Here is a 14,998-nt window from a genome sequence, read left to right as displayed (position 1 = left end):
CTGTGTTACAGTTTGTCTCATCCTGTTTACTCTGCTGCCAGTCTTATTGCCCTTGGACAGCTATGAAGGAGGGTAATTTGTGGGTATACGTGTGTGTTTATCCACGCATGATTGTGAAAGGAAAACTACGGGTAATGTTGGGGCCCTTCAAATCCCATGGTCGTGGTGGAGACTCGGCTCACACGGCTCTAACGTGACACTTTACTCCCTCGTACATTCCTTCCTATCGTAAAGTTCCATCCAAGTCGGGCTAAGCCTCGGAGTGCCATCTTCGGGGAGAGGGGGGGAGGAGGGGGGAAGGCTCACTAGGAGAAAGAACAATATGTGGGTATGGCGTAAGTGGCTTTGGTACAGAAGAGGCGTTGCAGCAGCCAGCAGAGATGGAAACCCTGGGAGGGCCCCATGCTGTGGAACAAAAGCAAACAAATGGGCTCAGTAGCTGAAGTAGTGTGGCACAATGAAGAGGGAGGAGGGATGGCAGGCCAGAAATACACTGGTCACTTCAGTACTGGTCATGCCAACGTAATGTGTTGCAACAGAGGCTGTAAGCTGGTTAACCTTTCTGCAAAATCAGGAAACAAATCTCCGTTTCTGGCAATATTTCTCCCTTGATTATAATTGACCTTTAACTCGGTCCAGTGATGTTTTTTTTGTACCCCATTTAAATTGTTAAAACGGAGTCCGAGTGAGATTTGCAGTTTCTTTTTGTATCCTAACGTGGTCCGTTCCCACTGCTGTCCCCCACAGTGCTATCCGACCACCCAGAGGCAGGTCTCGTGGATGAGCGCTGTCCGCTGATGACCGGCTGCGATAGAGCAGGAGGTCAGTGTGTGTGTGACGCCCGTCACTCCTGCCTGGGCTCTTTTACCTACACAGACCAAGAAACCTGCATGAAGTCCAGCAAGTCAGGTGAGCCCACTCTTTCCATCTATGTACGCACACATGGGCACAGAGTGTGAGTAAGAGGGAATAATGCTAACCATTGACAGAAGCTAATCCATAACAGATGTGGCTCCCGAGGGAACTAATGCTACTTGCATATCATAGTGATGACACGCATGCTGAGGCTTTGTGTTGTGGTTCCACACTCACCGTTATCTGTGACTCATCGATGACGGCGGCGTGTCCACGGTTGGATTTCAGACGGTCGGAGACACGAGCACCGGGAGAGACACAGAGAGAAGTACGTGGGACCGTCCAACCCGGCGTGCATGTTCTCGGGGTGTAACCTGACCGCCGAGGGCTGCGTGTGCGAGTCACAGAGCTGCCACCACCACTTCGCCTACATCAACCGCAGCCAGTGCCAGGAAGCCGCAGGTAACCTTCAGATGACCTGCAACTGGAACTGACAAGCACACAGTAGCTCTACTCAGCTCAGACTATTTAGCGCCTTTTAAAATAGACTCTACATTTACATTACAGAATATAATGTTTCTACATGCCTAATGTAGGCGTTAATATACAGTAAAATGCACTTTAAGGCTCAAACATTAAAAATCACGTGTTTGATAGTACAGTTCATCTTTTGTACCTTTTCTACTGGAATACATCATGTCACCTATCACGTCCCAGACTAGCGTCATGCACAGCACCTCCAATAGTGGTGTGCAGAGAGCGGTAAAATTAGAGTTGGAGGAGGAAAAGAAACAGATCAAGAGTAAATGCCAAGAAAACTATAGGGAAAGAGAGATGGTGTGAATCTGACCGACAGAAGCAGAACCAGAGTCTACTTTTTTTTTTTAAAACAAAGAAGGAATTGCCAAGACTAACGATGGAAACATGGGGTGGTGGAGATCCTCGGGCGCAGGACAGAGTCCTTAAGGTGAAAGTGAATAGAGTGCAGCATGAATGGTTCCCCTGTGCTCGAAGGTGAAAAGGAGAATCCTTTGAATGAAGATGACAAGAATGTGTGTTTACCTCCGCTCTTAGCAGTCTCTCTGATTGACACTTCGAAGTGAAAAACGTTATTGGCAGAGCGAGTGTAGTTTCCTCATTTGGATTGTGAGGTGTCTGGTAGATAGGCAGGCGCTAAGTGGTGGCTGCCTCCTGATGGACACTTTCAAAATAGGACGAGACTGCCACTGACTGAACTGCTGCATCTGTTGTGTAGAGCTCCACTTACTCGGCACGCTTTTCAAAGCCAGAAAACTGGAAAGTCTTACTGGAACCTGAAGAATAATAGATCGGTGCTACAGTGAACAGATTCAGTCCAAAGCATGTGACTGTGACTGCCTGTGTTCTTTAGTTGTTTTTTTTATGTTGCTCTCCTATGAGCCTAATGGCTCTCACTTTCTTTGCTACATTGCTGACATTTCCGACAAAGAACGGCTGTTTATATAGGCAATACTCTGGCAACAAGCAACGGAGACATATTTGAGTTTATTTAGTCTGCGTCTAACAGCGAGGTTATTACCGAGCATCTACAATACAGCTGTGTGATGCTTGTCTTGAGCCATTTATGCAGAAGATCCCACAGGAAGCGTGTTCATCAAACATGATATTGTTTAAACGTATCATCAAGTCGAGTCTCGCGCTGAAAGATAGACCGTTTGTCTTCTCTGCTTTGTAACTCATCTCAAAGCCTGAGGCCAGCGGACGACAGCTTAAACTCACACCAGAGAAAACTGTAAACAACATTTCTCAGCAGCTTATGAGTTCTCACCGCAACACACACACACACCCATCTGATGGCCCCTCATTAAGTAAGAGACCGGGATGTGTGCCTGTCTTAAAGAACATATGTGCAAGGAGAGCAATGCATACATACACGCATTTAATGCATACATCACCACATGTTTGCAACGAGTCTACATATGAGAGCATCTGTGTCTGTGCGTGATAATTATATTGTTTGTCTCAATGTCGACATTTTTTTTCTTTGTCTGTCAATCAACAGGCGTTTCCTTTGCGCCCAGACGGGGACTCTGGTTAGAATCCTATTTGCTTAGTCCTACTGGTCTCCGTGGCGACCGTGTCCATCAACCCCTGGTTGTCTTCAGACACAAGCGGTTATTAGAGGGTGACGGCAAGTGTAGCCCGTAAACAAACATGTTCTCACGGCAAGAGAGCTGCGCTGATCGCACAGATCTTGTGTCCCGACACTTCAAGAAAACCTGTTTTCTGACATCAGACAGAACTTCACTTCTTCGGACCTGTAAATTCACACGGTTGTGGTTTGTCCCGGCTGTCTTTCGACTTTTCCTCTGACTCACCCAGTGGTCTTGTTGGTTCGTCACCCTGCTGTGACTCCCCGTGATCTGCTGAAACTCAACGTCTTCTCTGCTTCGCTGTTGTTGATGTTGGATCACCTCATGATGCACCTTGTAGTTTTAGTTGGATCCTGATCTCTGCTGTTGTAAATAAATACTGATTTAGCATCAACAGGGTGCGTCAGACATGTTACCCACAAGTCTGGGAGGAAAGTGGATGTGATAAGTGAGGGAGGAGATAGGAAATCACAACGGAGACTAATGATTTTGTTGAAGTATTTGTGTCCAGGCCCCAGGGTCGTGGTAGGGTGGTGTTTGGTAAATTAACATTTTTTCTAGGATGGTTTACATATTTCATTCATGATAAGGCCCCTAACTGTTATTTTAGAGGAATTCCCCTGCCGTTGCTCACTGACAGGAACACGCAACAGCAGTCCGCGCAATTTCCAAGTGTTTAGGTGATTCATGCCACTGGTATCACTTCATGCTAACTTAATGTAAGCCATGCTGAAGCAGTCGAGACTTTCTCTTTACTTCCTTTCATGGCTTCTAATGGGAACCAACTAAAATCTCTGCCTCACAGGCATGTGGTAATTCACAAGGGGTTCGGCCGACTTAGAAGCAGTGCCCACTGTGATGCCAGGCACAAACTAGCCTTGCTCTCAGAAGTCTACGTGCCCACCTATGCCACCTCCGGCCTGCCTCTCTCTGCCCCTGTGAAAGCACTGTTAGTTCTGCTTGGCTGCAGCCTCTTTGTGGCAGGGCTATTACTGGCCGAGCCAGACCGCCACCGGCTGGCAGGGGCACGAGACGTCTCCGTGCTGAGTGTTTGTGTGCCGTCTGCGGAAGCTGTGGCCTCGCTGTACCCTCCAAGCTGCTCGTTTCCCCAGTGCGTGCATTCTTATATGTGCGTAGAGAGTGATTTCAAAGAGGAAACAAAACTCCTGTGTGGCTATTGGGACAAAGAACTTTCCTCAAAGGCATGTTGGGCTTGCTGTCAACCCGCTCACTAGTCTTGGTCAGCCTCTAACCAAAGCAGGCAGCATTGGGCCAGCGGGAAAAGCCAAAACACACAGATGAAATCTCAGACCATTCCTGCAGGTCCATCTCTAACCCCCACATCATTCACTAAATCTAGGCCTGAAACCTCAGCTCATTGACTCGACCGTAACCATCAACAAATCAAAGACACCGTAACTGCAGAAGAAGCCAGCTCCTGATGTTCCCAGGCTCGTTTCTTCCAGCGTCATTCTTTTTCCTTTTTCTCCAAAAGGGAAAACTTTCCTATGACCAATATCCATACATGCATGACTCAACTGCCTCTCCCTCAATGTATTGAAGAGCTGACTACGCCCAGGTCTCCCGTAAACTTGTTTTCTACATTTACATCAAATGAGAGCTGAGTCCGAGGGACAACTGGACTGTTTGGTTTTCCAGTGTTTCAGAAACAGCATCCTGGAGCACAGCCTTTTTATATGAATCTTTTTCCAGATAGAGCAATAGACCATACATGGTGGCACACCTCTGTCTGAGGGAAAGTTTTTATGTCATTGTTCTAATTCTGTCTAATCTGACGTCAAGGAAAGGGTCAGTTTCAAAGGAATGTACACATGCTACGTACCCTCTCGACGCACACACGAACATACACAAACACATCAATGTGCAAATGTTCACCTACACGTGCACGTTGTCATTACCTCACCCAGACACACTCACTCAGAGCTGCCGCGGTGCTACTCGGGACACCGAGATCACCAGAGAAGCAGACGTGCAGGCAGCAGATGCAGCGCTGCATGCCGGCCTGCAGCCGCCTCGAGCTTCTGCCCGTGGTGCGAAACTCCCAGCGAGTGTTTTCTACCTGGCGACCCCGTTTCTGCCTTTTGGGCCGGACCCCCAGCCAGACCTGCTCCTCGGTCCTCACACATATACTCACACACGGTGAACAATGCGCGACTCTCAGCTGTAACTGCTGGTGGGCGCTGGGCCAGGCCACCACAGCTTTACGTGAGAGACGGCCCTGATGTGTCCCTTTGCGCAGCAACTTTATAAAACCTGAGGACAGACCAGAAACCCACGGAGGGCAGCTGGACTGAGACAGCTTTGTTCTCTGCTGACTTGTGTCCAAAGTCAGTCGGTGAACAGAACTCACATTGTGCGCTTTTTCCATGAGTAAACTCAGGCTGTCAACACAGCCTCCTCTGCCTGGTCGGGCCACGCTGGTTTGGGGGAAGACTGCACTCCTTGTACCCGGGCTGCAAGGGAAGAAAAAAACCATTTAGAAAGGAGGATTTTTCTTTCTTCAATGAGCTGCAGAGATGCCAGAAATACGCATTGTTTACAAAAGAGACGATTCTGTGGTAATGAGGCAATTTCCACATCTCACCGTTTCCAGACGAGCATCAGGTATCTGTGTGTGTGTGTGTGTGTGTGTGTGTGTGTGTGTGTGTGTGTGTGTGTGTGTGTGTGTGTGTGTGTGTAATTCTGCAGGTTGGACATTGCGGTCAGAGGTTTTCCATTCTTTGCTATCGTTACAGTTGTAAAAGAGCACATGTTGCCTAATCTGCAGAGAATTCATCAAGCATACCAAATCATGGCTTTTGTGTTCATGCAGGCTGGAGTATGGCCATCATTGTGATACGAAGATTGGTTTTGTGGTAGCTGACTCACTAATTACAGCCATTTACGCTAAGCGACAGAACACAAACAGCACAGGATAAAACTCCATTTGCTGCTGACTTTTTCCTCGTTTCCTCTGTCAGCCTATTGTGCTTATAATTGTGCCGCCTAAAATTTTTATTAATTGGACTTGCAAGACTTGGACCATTTCCACAGATGGATACAATTCTATTCATTTGAATGACAATGGTATGTCTGCCAGCTGCTTTTCCCAGCGCACTCTAACCCCGGCCATTATCACGACTGAAAGAGTAATCAGCCTTCTCCGGGGCACATACAATACACAGAAAGTGTTTTTCAGGGCAGAACCTTGTGCAAGATTGTCCCAGGGCATTTTCTGTGGCTTTAAAAAGCTCGGGGGTTTTCATATGCAAAACCAGTCTCTAACTGAGCAGCGTCAGACTGCGTTAGACTTGATTGGATGTAAAACATTTGCCAATCAGCACTTCCAACTGAAGTTTATTTAACTCCAGCACAGGAATTAGGCCAAAAACCGTTAAAAGGGTTGTAGGCTCCCTTAATTCAGGGGTTTTCCCCCCATTTTCTATGACACTATTCAGCTACAACGTTTTATCAATGAGAGCTTTGTGGCGGTCCTCACTGTTCCCAGGTTGCTTGAGTAAACAGTACAGTACAGATACCTCACACTCCTGCTATATTTATGTGGAGCCAGAAAAGAAATCAATGTTTCCCTTATCCTCAATTTCATCTGTCAGTTATGTTACTCCCACCCACCGAAATACAGCAGTCCCAGTCTTCGGGCCCCTCTCCTCCATGTTTATTCTGGGCCAGGCAGACATCAAACAGCTACTTACCCGCAGAGCTTCAGGCGAGTGCAGAGAATTCATCTTTCAAAACTGGAATAGATGAGAATCTACAGTAGGATTTGTAGGTCTGGTTCTGGAGTTGAGGGCTGGCAGACCAGAACCATTATCAGGGCATGAGACGTCTGGACCCTGAACTGCTCACCGATTCAGTTTATCCATCTGGTGGCGAAAACTCAGGAGGGATCCGTTTACTGGTCTTCAAATGTCAGGGATGAGGCACATCCTCCGAGAGACTCGTGTTGCGCTGTGGAGCCCGTCTGGGAAGACCATCAACAGAACTCGGCCCCTGGAAACATTACCAAAACCCCAAGTCCTGTTACGCAACCTCAGCCTGTATCATTCCTTCTCCTCAAAAACCAGATGTATGCAAAGATTGTCAAGTATGTCTCACAGATATAACACAATCCTCTTTCTTATAAGGCAGCCATTGGTTGACACATTTTCTCCTTTACATCTGTGTGATTTTGAATTATGTGCAATTACCAGATGCTCTTCGTTCTCATCCATCATTCATGCACTAGTTAGTGCCGTCTTTCCACTCTTCTTGACTTTCTTGTTGCAAAGTGTGTATCTGCTGTGCTCTCATCAGGGGATCTGGGGAATGACTTAGTGATTGACAGGTCAGGACGTGAGTCTGCTTTCCACAAAATCTCCCCACTGCCTGTCCTGTATACATTACAGTGACACTGAAAACCAAAATAAACATGTCCCTTTAGTTTGAGTAATCCAATCTTTGTATGGAAGCTACTGTTCTCGTACAATATCTGTAAAGAGGGGCGCTCCACTTTTCTTTTCCTGAACAGGCTCCAAAATACACCCCTAAGCCTCTTGCCCAGATTACCAGAACCCCTGCACCTCTTCCCTCCCTAACAAGGGGTATCGGAGCTATTATGCTGGCTCTGGCAGATGAATAGACAAACACGTCCCGGTATGCTAAGTGGAGGGGAGATTCTCGACTGGCAAGAAGAAAAGCTCTGTTGAAGGTTGGCTGCTATTAATGACTAGTTTTAGAGCGTGAGGGGCTGTTTGGATTGCGAGCCCGTCGAGCCGGGCCGAGTGGGATCAGACGGGCCGTAGACAAGATATGCAGAGAGCCTTGTCGTGTCGAGAGAGCCGCGCTCTCACTTCTTCTGACAGGATGCGGCAAAGCAGTCACGCACCGAAGTGGGGATCTGGTGACTTGGTGAACTCGGCCTTTAGTCCGTAACACGAGTAGCACAGTTCCCAAGTGGCTCAACTGACACTATGAGGAGGCAGCCCACACACACACACACACACACACACACACACACACACACACACACACACACACACACACACACACACACACACACAGGAAAACCCAAAGGAAGAAGGAAAAATTAAAAAGAGGCCTGAGCTGTGATTTTGTTTGCATTTATTTGTACGCTGCATCTTAACATGTATCCATGTCTGTGTTGTTTTCCTTTTTTCTACAGAGGAGCTGAGGTGTGCTGGGGTCACATGTCCCACCCTGCAGGTGCCTTCCTGCCCCAAAGGTTCAGTCCTGACCAAGAGTTACACGCCCCCTGCTGGCTGCTGCCCGTCCATCCCACCTCAGTGCACTTGCGACCTCCGCGCCTGCCACAGGCCCCAGTGTCCGAGCGGACAGCACCCCGTCGCACTCAGCCAGGCCAGCGGTCGGCCAGGAGACTGCTGCGATGTCTTTGTGTGCCAAAAAGGTGATCGCGCTGAGCGGCACACAACACACTTTGATTGCTCTCCCACGAGGAACGGCAATTGCACAGTTGGTGTGAGATTTATCGTCTTTGAGGAGGCAATTATTTTCCTCCGAGTAAAGCTTTCCTTCCTGCTGACCAAATGTCCAGAGGAAAAAGGAAAGTTGCTGATTGGATAATTACTGTTGCTTTTTTATCAGACTGGACTAATGCCTCTCAGGGTTCAAAGACTTTTTTTTTTTTCAGTATTCTACCCATAAATATTTCTAATGCCAAAAGGGATATTTAATTTAATGGGCCTTTTAAAGCAGACGGCTGGTCGAAAATATGTTGGTGCACCATTTTCTCACCTGGTGAAAACGAGATAGAGGAAATACAGGGAACGTGAAGCATAAAAAGATCTGCGCGCCTGTCAGGGTGCAGAGGCAACGAGGAGAGTCAGGAAGGCAGGGAGGGGACCTGTGGTATTGGTCTGTTTACTCTGCGCTCCCAACAAATATTCGCTGTTTTACCAACAGAACAAATTCCCATTCTGGCCCCTCCACATGTATAAATGAGTGCCGTGTCCCGGAATTAATGGACTTAACAAGCCCAGTGACCAGAAAAGTGCTTAGGCTACGAATTTGCTCAACAGAAGTGCAGTGTCAAAGGGTTCCTGTCTGGTCACACGTCCAAAGGGAAAAGGTTCAACAGTTCATTGATGGGAATGCTTTTTATGTGCTCCAGTCTGCCAGTGGGGAGAGTAATCGAGTCCGGCAGGCCGGCGGGGGCTGAATGGCGGCCGTGGGGGCCATGGGATCAGTGTTTTGATAACAAGTGTCTGCTGCTCTTTGGGCCTGGGGCTTGATGCCTTTTGTGCTGCCCCTACTGTCGGTTAGACCTGCATGACTGCGTGCCGTGTCAGAAAGCTCCGCAGACAGGGACATGGACAAGGACACGCACTGGGCCCCCTCGTCAACGTCCCAGCACTTCACAGCATAGACAGAATACAGCATCTTATAAAGTCTAAGCTGCTTTCAAATACCATACCTACCCTCTCATGGAACACATTTTAACACGCCCTGTATTGTCTCTCTGCGTTGGGCTTGGACTGATTAACTTGTTTCCATTGCCCACTTGGCTGGGGCTGATATTTAGTCAGGGTCAGTGTGTGCGGGGACAATAAGCTCCACCTGTGTGTTTTGGACTCCGTCGTCGACGGACTCTGCTCCACTATTGGCTGAAGGACGGCTGTGTCTGTGTGGCAGAGGAAACCTGGCAGCATCCTGACCTGATGTCATATGATGTCACAGTTGATCCGTTCGGATGCTGTTCAACTGCGGTCTTCTGTTTATCAACTCATTAGCTTGCACATATTCTGCATAAGGCCCCCCCGTAGTCAGCCGTAAACGCAGAGTAGGCTCCGGACCGCACATGTTCTGTGGAGATTTACGTGTTAAGCAATAAGGCTGAGATCACCACACTAATGGTTCTCAGGGAGCTCAGCTTGACTCCGTTATAAACATGCAGCCAACAACAGCCACGTTCTCCAAGTTTGGTAAGTGGGCGTGTTGGTGACGAGTGAAATTTATATTTCTCACTGTAGTTTTGCTTTATATGCCTGTAAACTACCAGAGGCAGCAGAATGACGGTCCATTATAAATGATTCAGGCAGGCTCGGGGTCAATTTTGATCCATCTCTACATCCAATTCTCACCTCAATTTAGAGATGACTGAACCCTACAAAGCATGACTGGAATTTAGACTCAGTGCTGCAAGTTGTTTTAGGGATTACCATTAACAAACTGCGGAAATAACATGTGAGCATCGCCTCATGTGACTTCCTATTGCTTCTGTGAGCGTTAAAAACCCGTCGCCTGGCCTTTTGACTTTGCCCAGCTAAAATGCTTATTGCATTTTCTCTGCTTGGTTTTGCTGCACGCAAAGCGGGTCGGGTCGTCGGGAATACCGAGTGAGAGAGGAGAACTAGGCCGAAAAATGGCAAAGAAGAGAATAAAAGATCTCCAAATCCCCACTCGGCTTTCAACTCAGCTGGCGCACCTGCTTTGTATTAGAGTGCGGTGCTGTTTGTTGGGAGGCATGGGGTCATTGGCGCAGACACTTCTAAGTCTGCACTCAAAGGTATGGCGTACAGATGCCGCCGTAACCTCTGATCTCATTTATAGAAACCACATCTGCTTGCATCTGTACAAAACATTCACTCGTCTAACTAGTGTCGCTACTCGGCTACGAGTCTGGAGACTTTCTTACGTAACCACATTGTCTTACTTCCCTCATGTCGGTGCGTGTTTGATGAAAAGTTACTGTGCGGTTGGTTAAGATCTTAAAATGTTGAGTCACCCGAGCCGCTGTGGTACATTTTGAATGTGTAATCTATTATTACCATTGAGATGTCATGTTGTAATCTTCCTGTTGCTTTAGCCACAAAACTACCGTCCTGAAGTTTGAATGATCGATTACATTTGTTTCACTTTGTAGAAACTGTACCGGAGATGGTTATTTATTTTTTTGTGCCTTTCTTCCTCCCGTTTTCCTCTTTCTCACACACGTATGTATGCATTCATGTATGCATTCAAACATGTCGTTGGGGATAGAGTCCAATCAGCAGGTCGCGGTTTTGAAGTCGCCTTTGCGCAAGCTGCGACCTTGGTTTTCCTGCTGTGCTGCAACTAAGCTCATTTTATTTCATAGTTGAGAGGAATGCAGCTAGAAGAGGTTGAAAATGCCTGGATGCTTTTGGGAAAGACAGGCCACAGCATTGATTCACTCCACCTGTCACCAGCGCACTGAGCCCAGATTCTGCCAAAGTCTCGGACCCACTACTGTTTTCTTTTGCTCTGCACCACAAGAGTCCAAAGCCTTTTCAAGACTTGATAGATCCCTGTGAAATTCCTCCTCACGGATTCGGCTTTATTGTCTGATAAATGCCCCAGAGGCCTGACCTCAGCCATCAGAGTCTACCTCAGCACCATTTGCTTCCAGATAAACATTTCCATCAACTGTAGAAAAATGAGCAGATGTTTATGAATTTGTAACCGATTGTATACATTTATCAACCGCGTGTTAAGCTCTGTCATCTCCACATGGAGTTCAGTTTAAGGTCGACAACATCTGTCTGACTCTTCTTTACGTGTTCTTCTCCTTAGTCTCTCCCAAGTGCGTTCACAATGGAAAGGAGTTCTCCGAGGGAGAGGTGTACCGCATGGACCCCTGCTGGCTGTGTCAGTGCCGGGGAGGAATCTCCTTCTGCTCCAAGGCAGAGTGTGCCGAGCTGGATTGTGAAAACTTCTACATTCCTGAGGGCGAGTGTTGCCCCGTCTGCATAGGTACACACGTTTTAACTTATTATTTCATTTGATATGGCAACTTAATTCATCATTTTGTTACGAAATTACACTTTACACTTGGAAGGCATAAACTAGACGTGGTGTGGCGCCGTTGAGAAAGACTTGAGTGGCCAGCTGGCAGAGAGGAAAGTTGATGCAGCAGAGGTGGAGGTGATATCAAAATCTGCCTGCTGTTACCTCCAGTGACCCTAACGTAATGGCTTCCACAGTTGTTAACACACCTGACATATAAGATGCATGCAAAAAACACACGTGTTCAATGCCAGGTAGGGAGCTCTGATATGTGTATTTGGAACCGTTAAAGAAAATAAGCTGGCAGTGCATATGGCAACCACATTACAGCCTGCCAGAAGCTTGTGGATTGAGACGGTAGCCAGATTTGGCCTCTTCCTGCGTGGCTACAGTCGATTGGATGCATGAGAGGGAAGAAGACGGAGAGAAGGAGAGATTGTGATGGGTCAGTGTTGGAGGGACACCTGGAATGTGGAGGCATCGAGATGTATGGCATGCTTTCATCTTTGTGCTTATGGAAAGCTGCTCTTTCTTCCTGCAAGACTCCCCAAGAAGACATTGGATGTAAAAATAATTCTAAATAAAGGTTACCTGCCTGTAATTATACACAGTACTTTATCAATATTACTATATTAACAATGCATAAAAAGGCTATTTGTATCATCGCCAGCATTTGAACCCCCCCCAGCTCTACAGAGCACTTTAGCATATTTCAGCTTGTGGTTTTGCTGTGTCAGCTCATTCTTTCTACTCTTGCCAGCACCGTTTACTATCAGGGTAAAAAAAAAATGTCTATGCTACTTCATCAGCATCAGACCACAGTTGAGCATTTAGCTACAGAAACAGATATTTTACTCGCGGTCAAATAAAAGGTAAAAGGAAAGTGAACATGAGACTATATGGGACATAAATGATGCTAATGCATACTAAACTAATTTATAAGGTCATGATAAGTCAGTGTCCTGTTTTTACTTCAGGTTTAGTTAAGAAGGAAATGACACGAGGGAAACATGGTAATCATCTTCATATTACATCAAGGTGTTTTGTTTGAGACTTTAGGATTTAGTCTGTGAAAACTTGGCTGGGAGACTGTTGAACAGCTGCATTGTGGAAAGCGTAGGCTTCAGGGATTTTGACCAGTGCTGGGGACAAACTGGACAGCTGCGCCTCGGCCGCATCACTTTTGAGCACCGTTTCTTACAATCGGTCTCAAGTTCCCAAGTTTCATAGAAGTGAAATGCTAAAATCCTGGAGTGACCCTTTGACGGTTTCATTATAACAGTCATGGTACTGCATACGTAGTGCACACGGTGGAAGAGAAGAATAGATCCTCCTCAGGTTAATTGCAGCCAGATGGATGGAAACTCAACAGCCAAAACTCAGCTGGGATTAGAAAGGCTTAATAGCACACAGCAAACTTTCTCCCACTCGCACACATTTAGTCAGCCACACTGCACATGTAAACACACAGAACTATGTACACACCTTTGTTTCGCACTGACACAGAGAGAAAACGCTGAGAGCACCCTCTATCCTGCCTCAAAAACACTTTAAACTGTTTATAGTAAATGACAAAATGCACTGAGAGCTTCATACTTCACGTTCAGCTGAGCAAAATGGCTTTTAAACTGTCCCAAACATTATCGCTCCTACTTAAGATTAATGGCTACACATCTACAATTTTTTAAAGTGCTTTCTTTGCTTTGGAGGGAAATTTATAGCAGAAAATGTTGGTTTAACCGAGTTCAAGCTTTTACCCTAAAAAGTGACTGGACGTTTTTGGGACCGGCAATTATGAAAGCCATCAACCTTTTTTGTGTTTCAGATTACCAAATCTCTCTTAGGACGACGCAGCAACGTCCATAACATCATCTGTTTCATTTGAACTGAAATCCATATGTATGTTGTCACTAAGCCAGGGGCCTCTCTCCACTTGTAAATGTAAATCACTCATCTAAATACAACAGTGTTTTCAGTAGAGCTCTTGGTCAAAAGCCAGTTTCCATATCTTGTTCGCTCCCTCATGGAGTATCCTGCCTCCTACAGCTCCGCTCACTCTGCCTCCTGTTAATTCAATCACAGTAGAGGATGTCGCATGAGACATGTTGGACTTTTAGTTTTGGGTTTCATTCATGGCAGCCAAACCAAACTAATACATCAGACTTTATAAATCAGATCAAAGATATTCCTCTTCTCTCGCTCTGCTCCTAAACGCAGCCTCTTTCTCTCCCCTCAGATGTGGAGTTGCTGTCGATGGACAGCACGAAGGCCAGTTGCTGGGTGAACAACAAGCTGCGAGCCCACGAGGAGCAGTGGAAAGAGGACGACTGCACCTTCTGCCAGTGCGTGGATGGCGAGCCGCACTGCACGGCCATGGCCTGCAAACAGAGCTGCCAAAACCCCGTGAAGATCCCTGGAGAATGCTGTCCCTTCTGTGAAGGTATCGAGAGCGATATTGGTCGAAAAACTCCCTCTTTTATATTTATTAATGCTAACGTTTAGCTAATAGCCATATGAGCTACACATCAGCCCGCACACCACACGTAGGAGGCTCCTGCAGCTTTTTCTACAGAGGCCACTTCGACATGGGCTCATTAAAGGGGAGGCCACGGGGCATTCTTCAAGCTGCAGGGTTCTTTGTGTTCCCCTTGCCTGCCAAAATGAGACCCACCTGTGTGTGAGGCGATGCCGTGCTTTTAACGCAGGAGGCTGCATAATTGAAGAGGATCTTTTTTTTTTTTTTTTTAAGTGTAATTAGTTACAGCTTGTTTGGGCTGCTCCTCCCACCGAACGTGGTGAGAGGCGTTTGATGGGAGTAGTGATGGTGAGTGTGTGTGTGTGTGTGTGTGTGTGTGTGTGTGTGTGTGTGTGTGTATCTTTTTCCTGTGGCCTCACAGTAAAGCTCGCCAAAAAATTCAAGAGTGCCTGTACAGTGTGAGAGTCAGACTTCAGTCCAGGAGACTCTGCCGGTAGTCAAACATGCTCCAGACACGTTCAACTGACTAATGGGAGACAGTTCGGCACAATAAGGCATAGAGGTGTACTCCCTCCGTACAGGGCGACCCACCCTGGTGTAATTGCTCTACATTTATCTGTAATTACTGTTTATACATAGAGCAGTGTAAGTAGGTAGCTATTACACCTGGCACAGAAAACCTAGATGCAGTATTACACCTGAGGGACTCGAAGCACTCGCATCACACACTTATTATGTATTTCTTTTGTTCTCC

At 46.9% G+C, this 14,998-nt stretch overlaps 1 protein-coding gene across 1 annotated transcript in view; it reads left to right on the top strand.

Moving 5' to 3' along the window:
• Positions 1-14,998, top strand: part of crim1 (cysteine rich transmembrane BMP regulator 1 (chordin-like)) — a 31,439-nt gene that overhangs the window by 3,889 nt on the left and 12,552 nt on the right. Inside the window, exons 2-6 of the mRNA XM_069718694.1 lie at positions 748-909; positions 1,144-1,317; positions 8,170-8,412; positions 11,556-11,735; positions 14,005-14,208. Coding sequence (XP_069574795.1) covers positions 748-909; positions 1,144-1,317; positions 8,170-8,412; positions 11,556-11,735; positions 14,005-14,208 — 963 coding nt within the window. The remainder of the gene's footprint in view (positions 1-747; positions 910-1,143; positions 1,318-8,169; positions 8,413-11,555; positions 11,736-14,004; positions 14,209-14,998) is intronic.

This window comes from Brachyistius frenatus, unplaced genomic scaffold, assembly GCF_029030835.1.
Source record: "Brachyistius frenatus isolate BFR_SWC_R1_liver_20210118 unplaced genomic scaffold, ASM2903083v1 Contig_196, whole genome shotgun sequence".
Classification (NCBI taxonomy): domain Eukaryota; kingdom Metazoa; phylum Chordata; class Actinopteri; family Embiotocidae; genus Brachyistius; species Brachyistius frenatus.
Note: the sequence above shows the minus strand (reverse complement) of the source record. Positions and strands in the feature narration are given on the sequence as shown.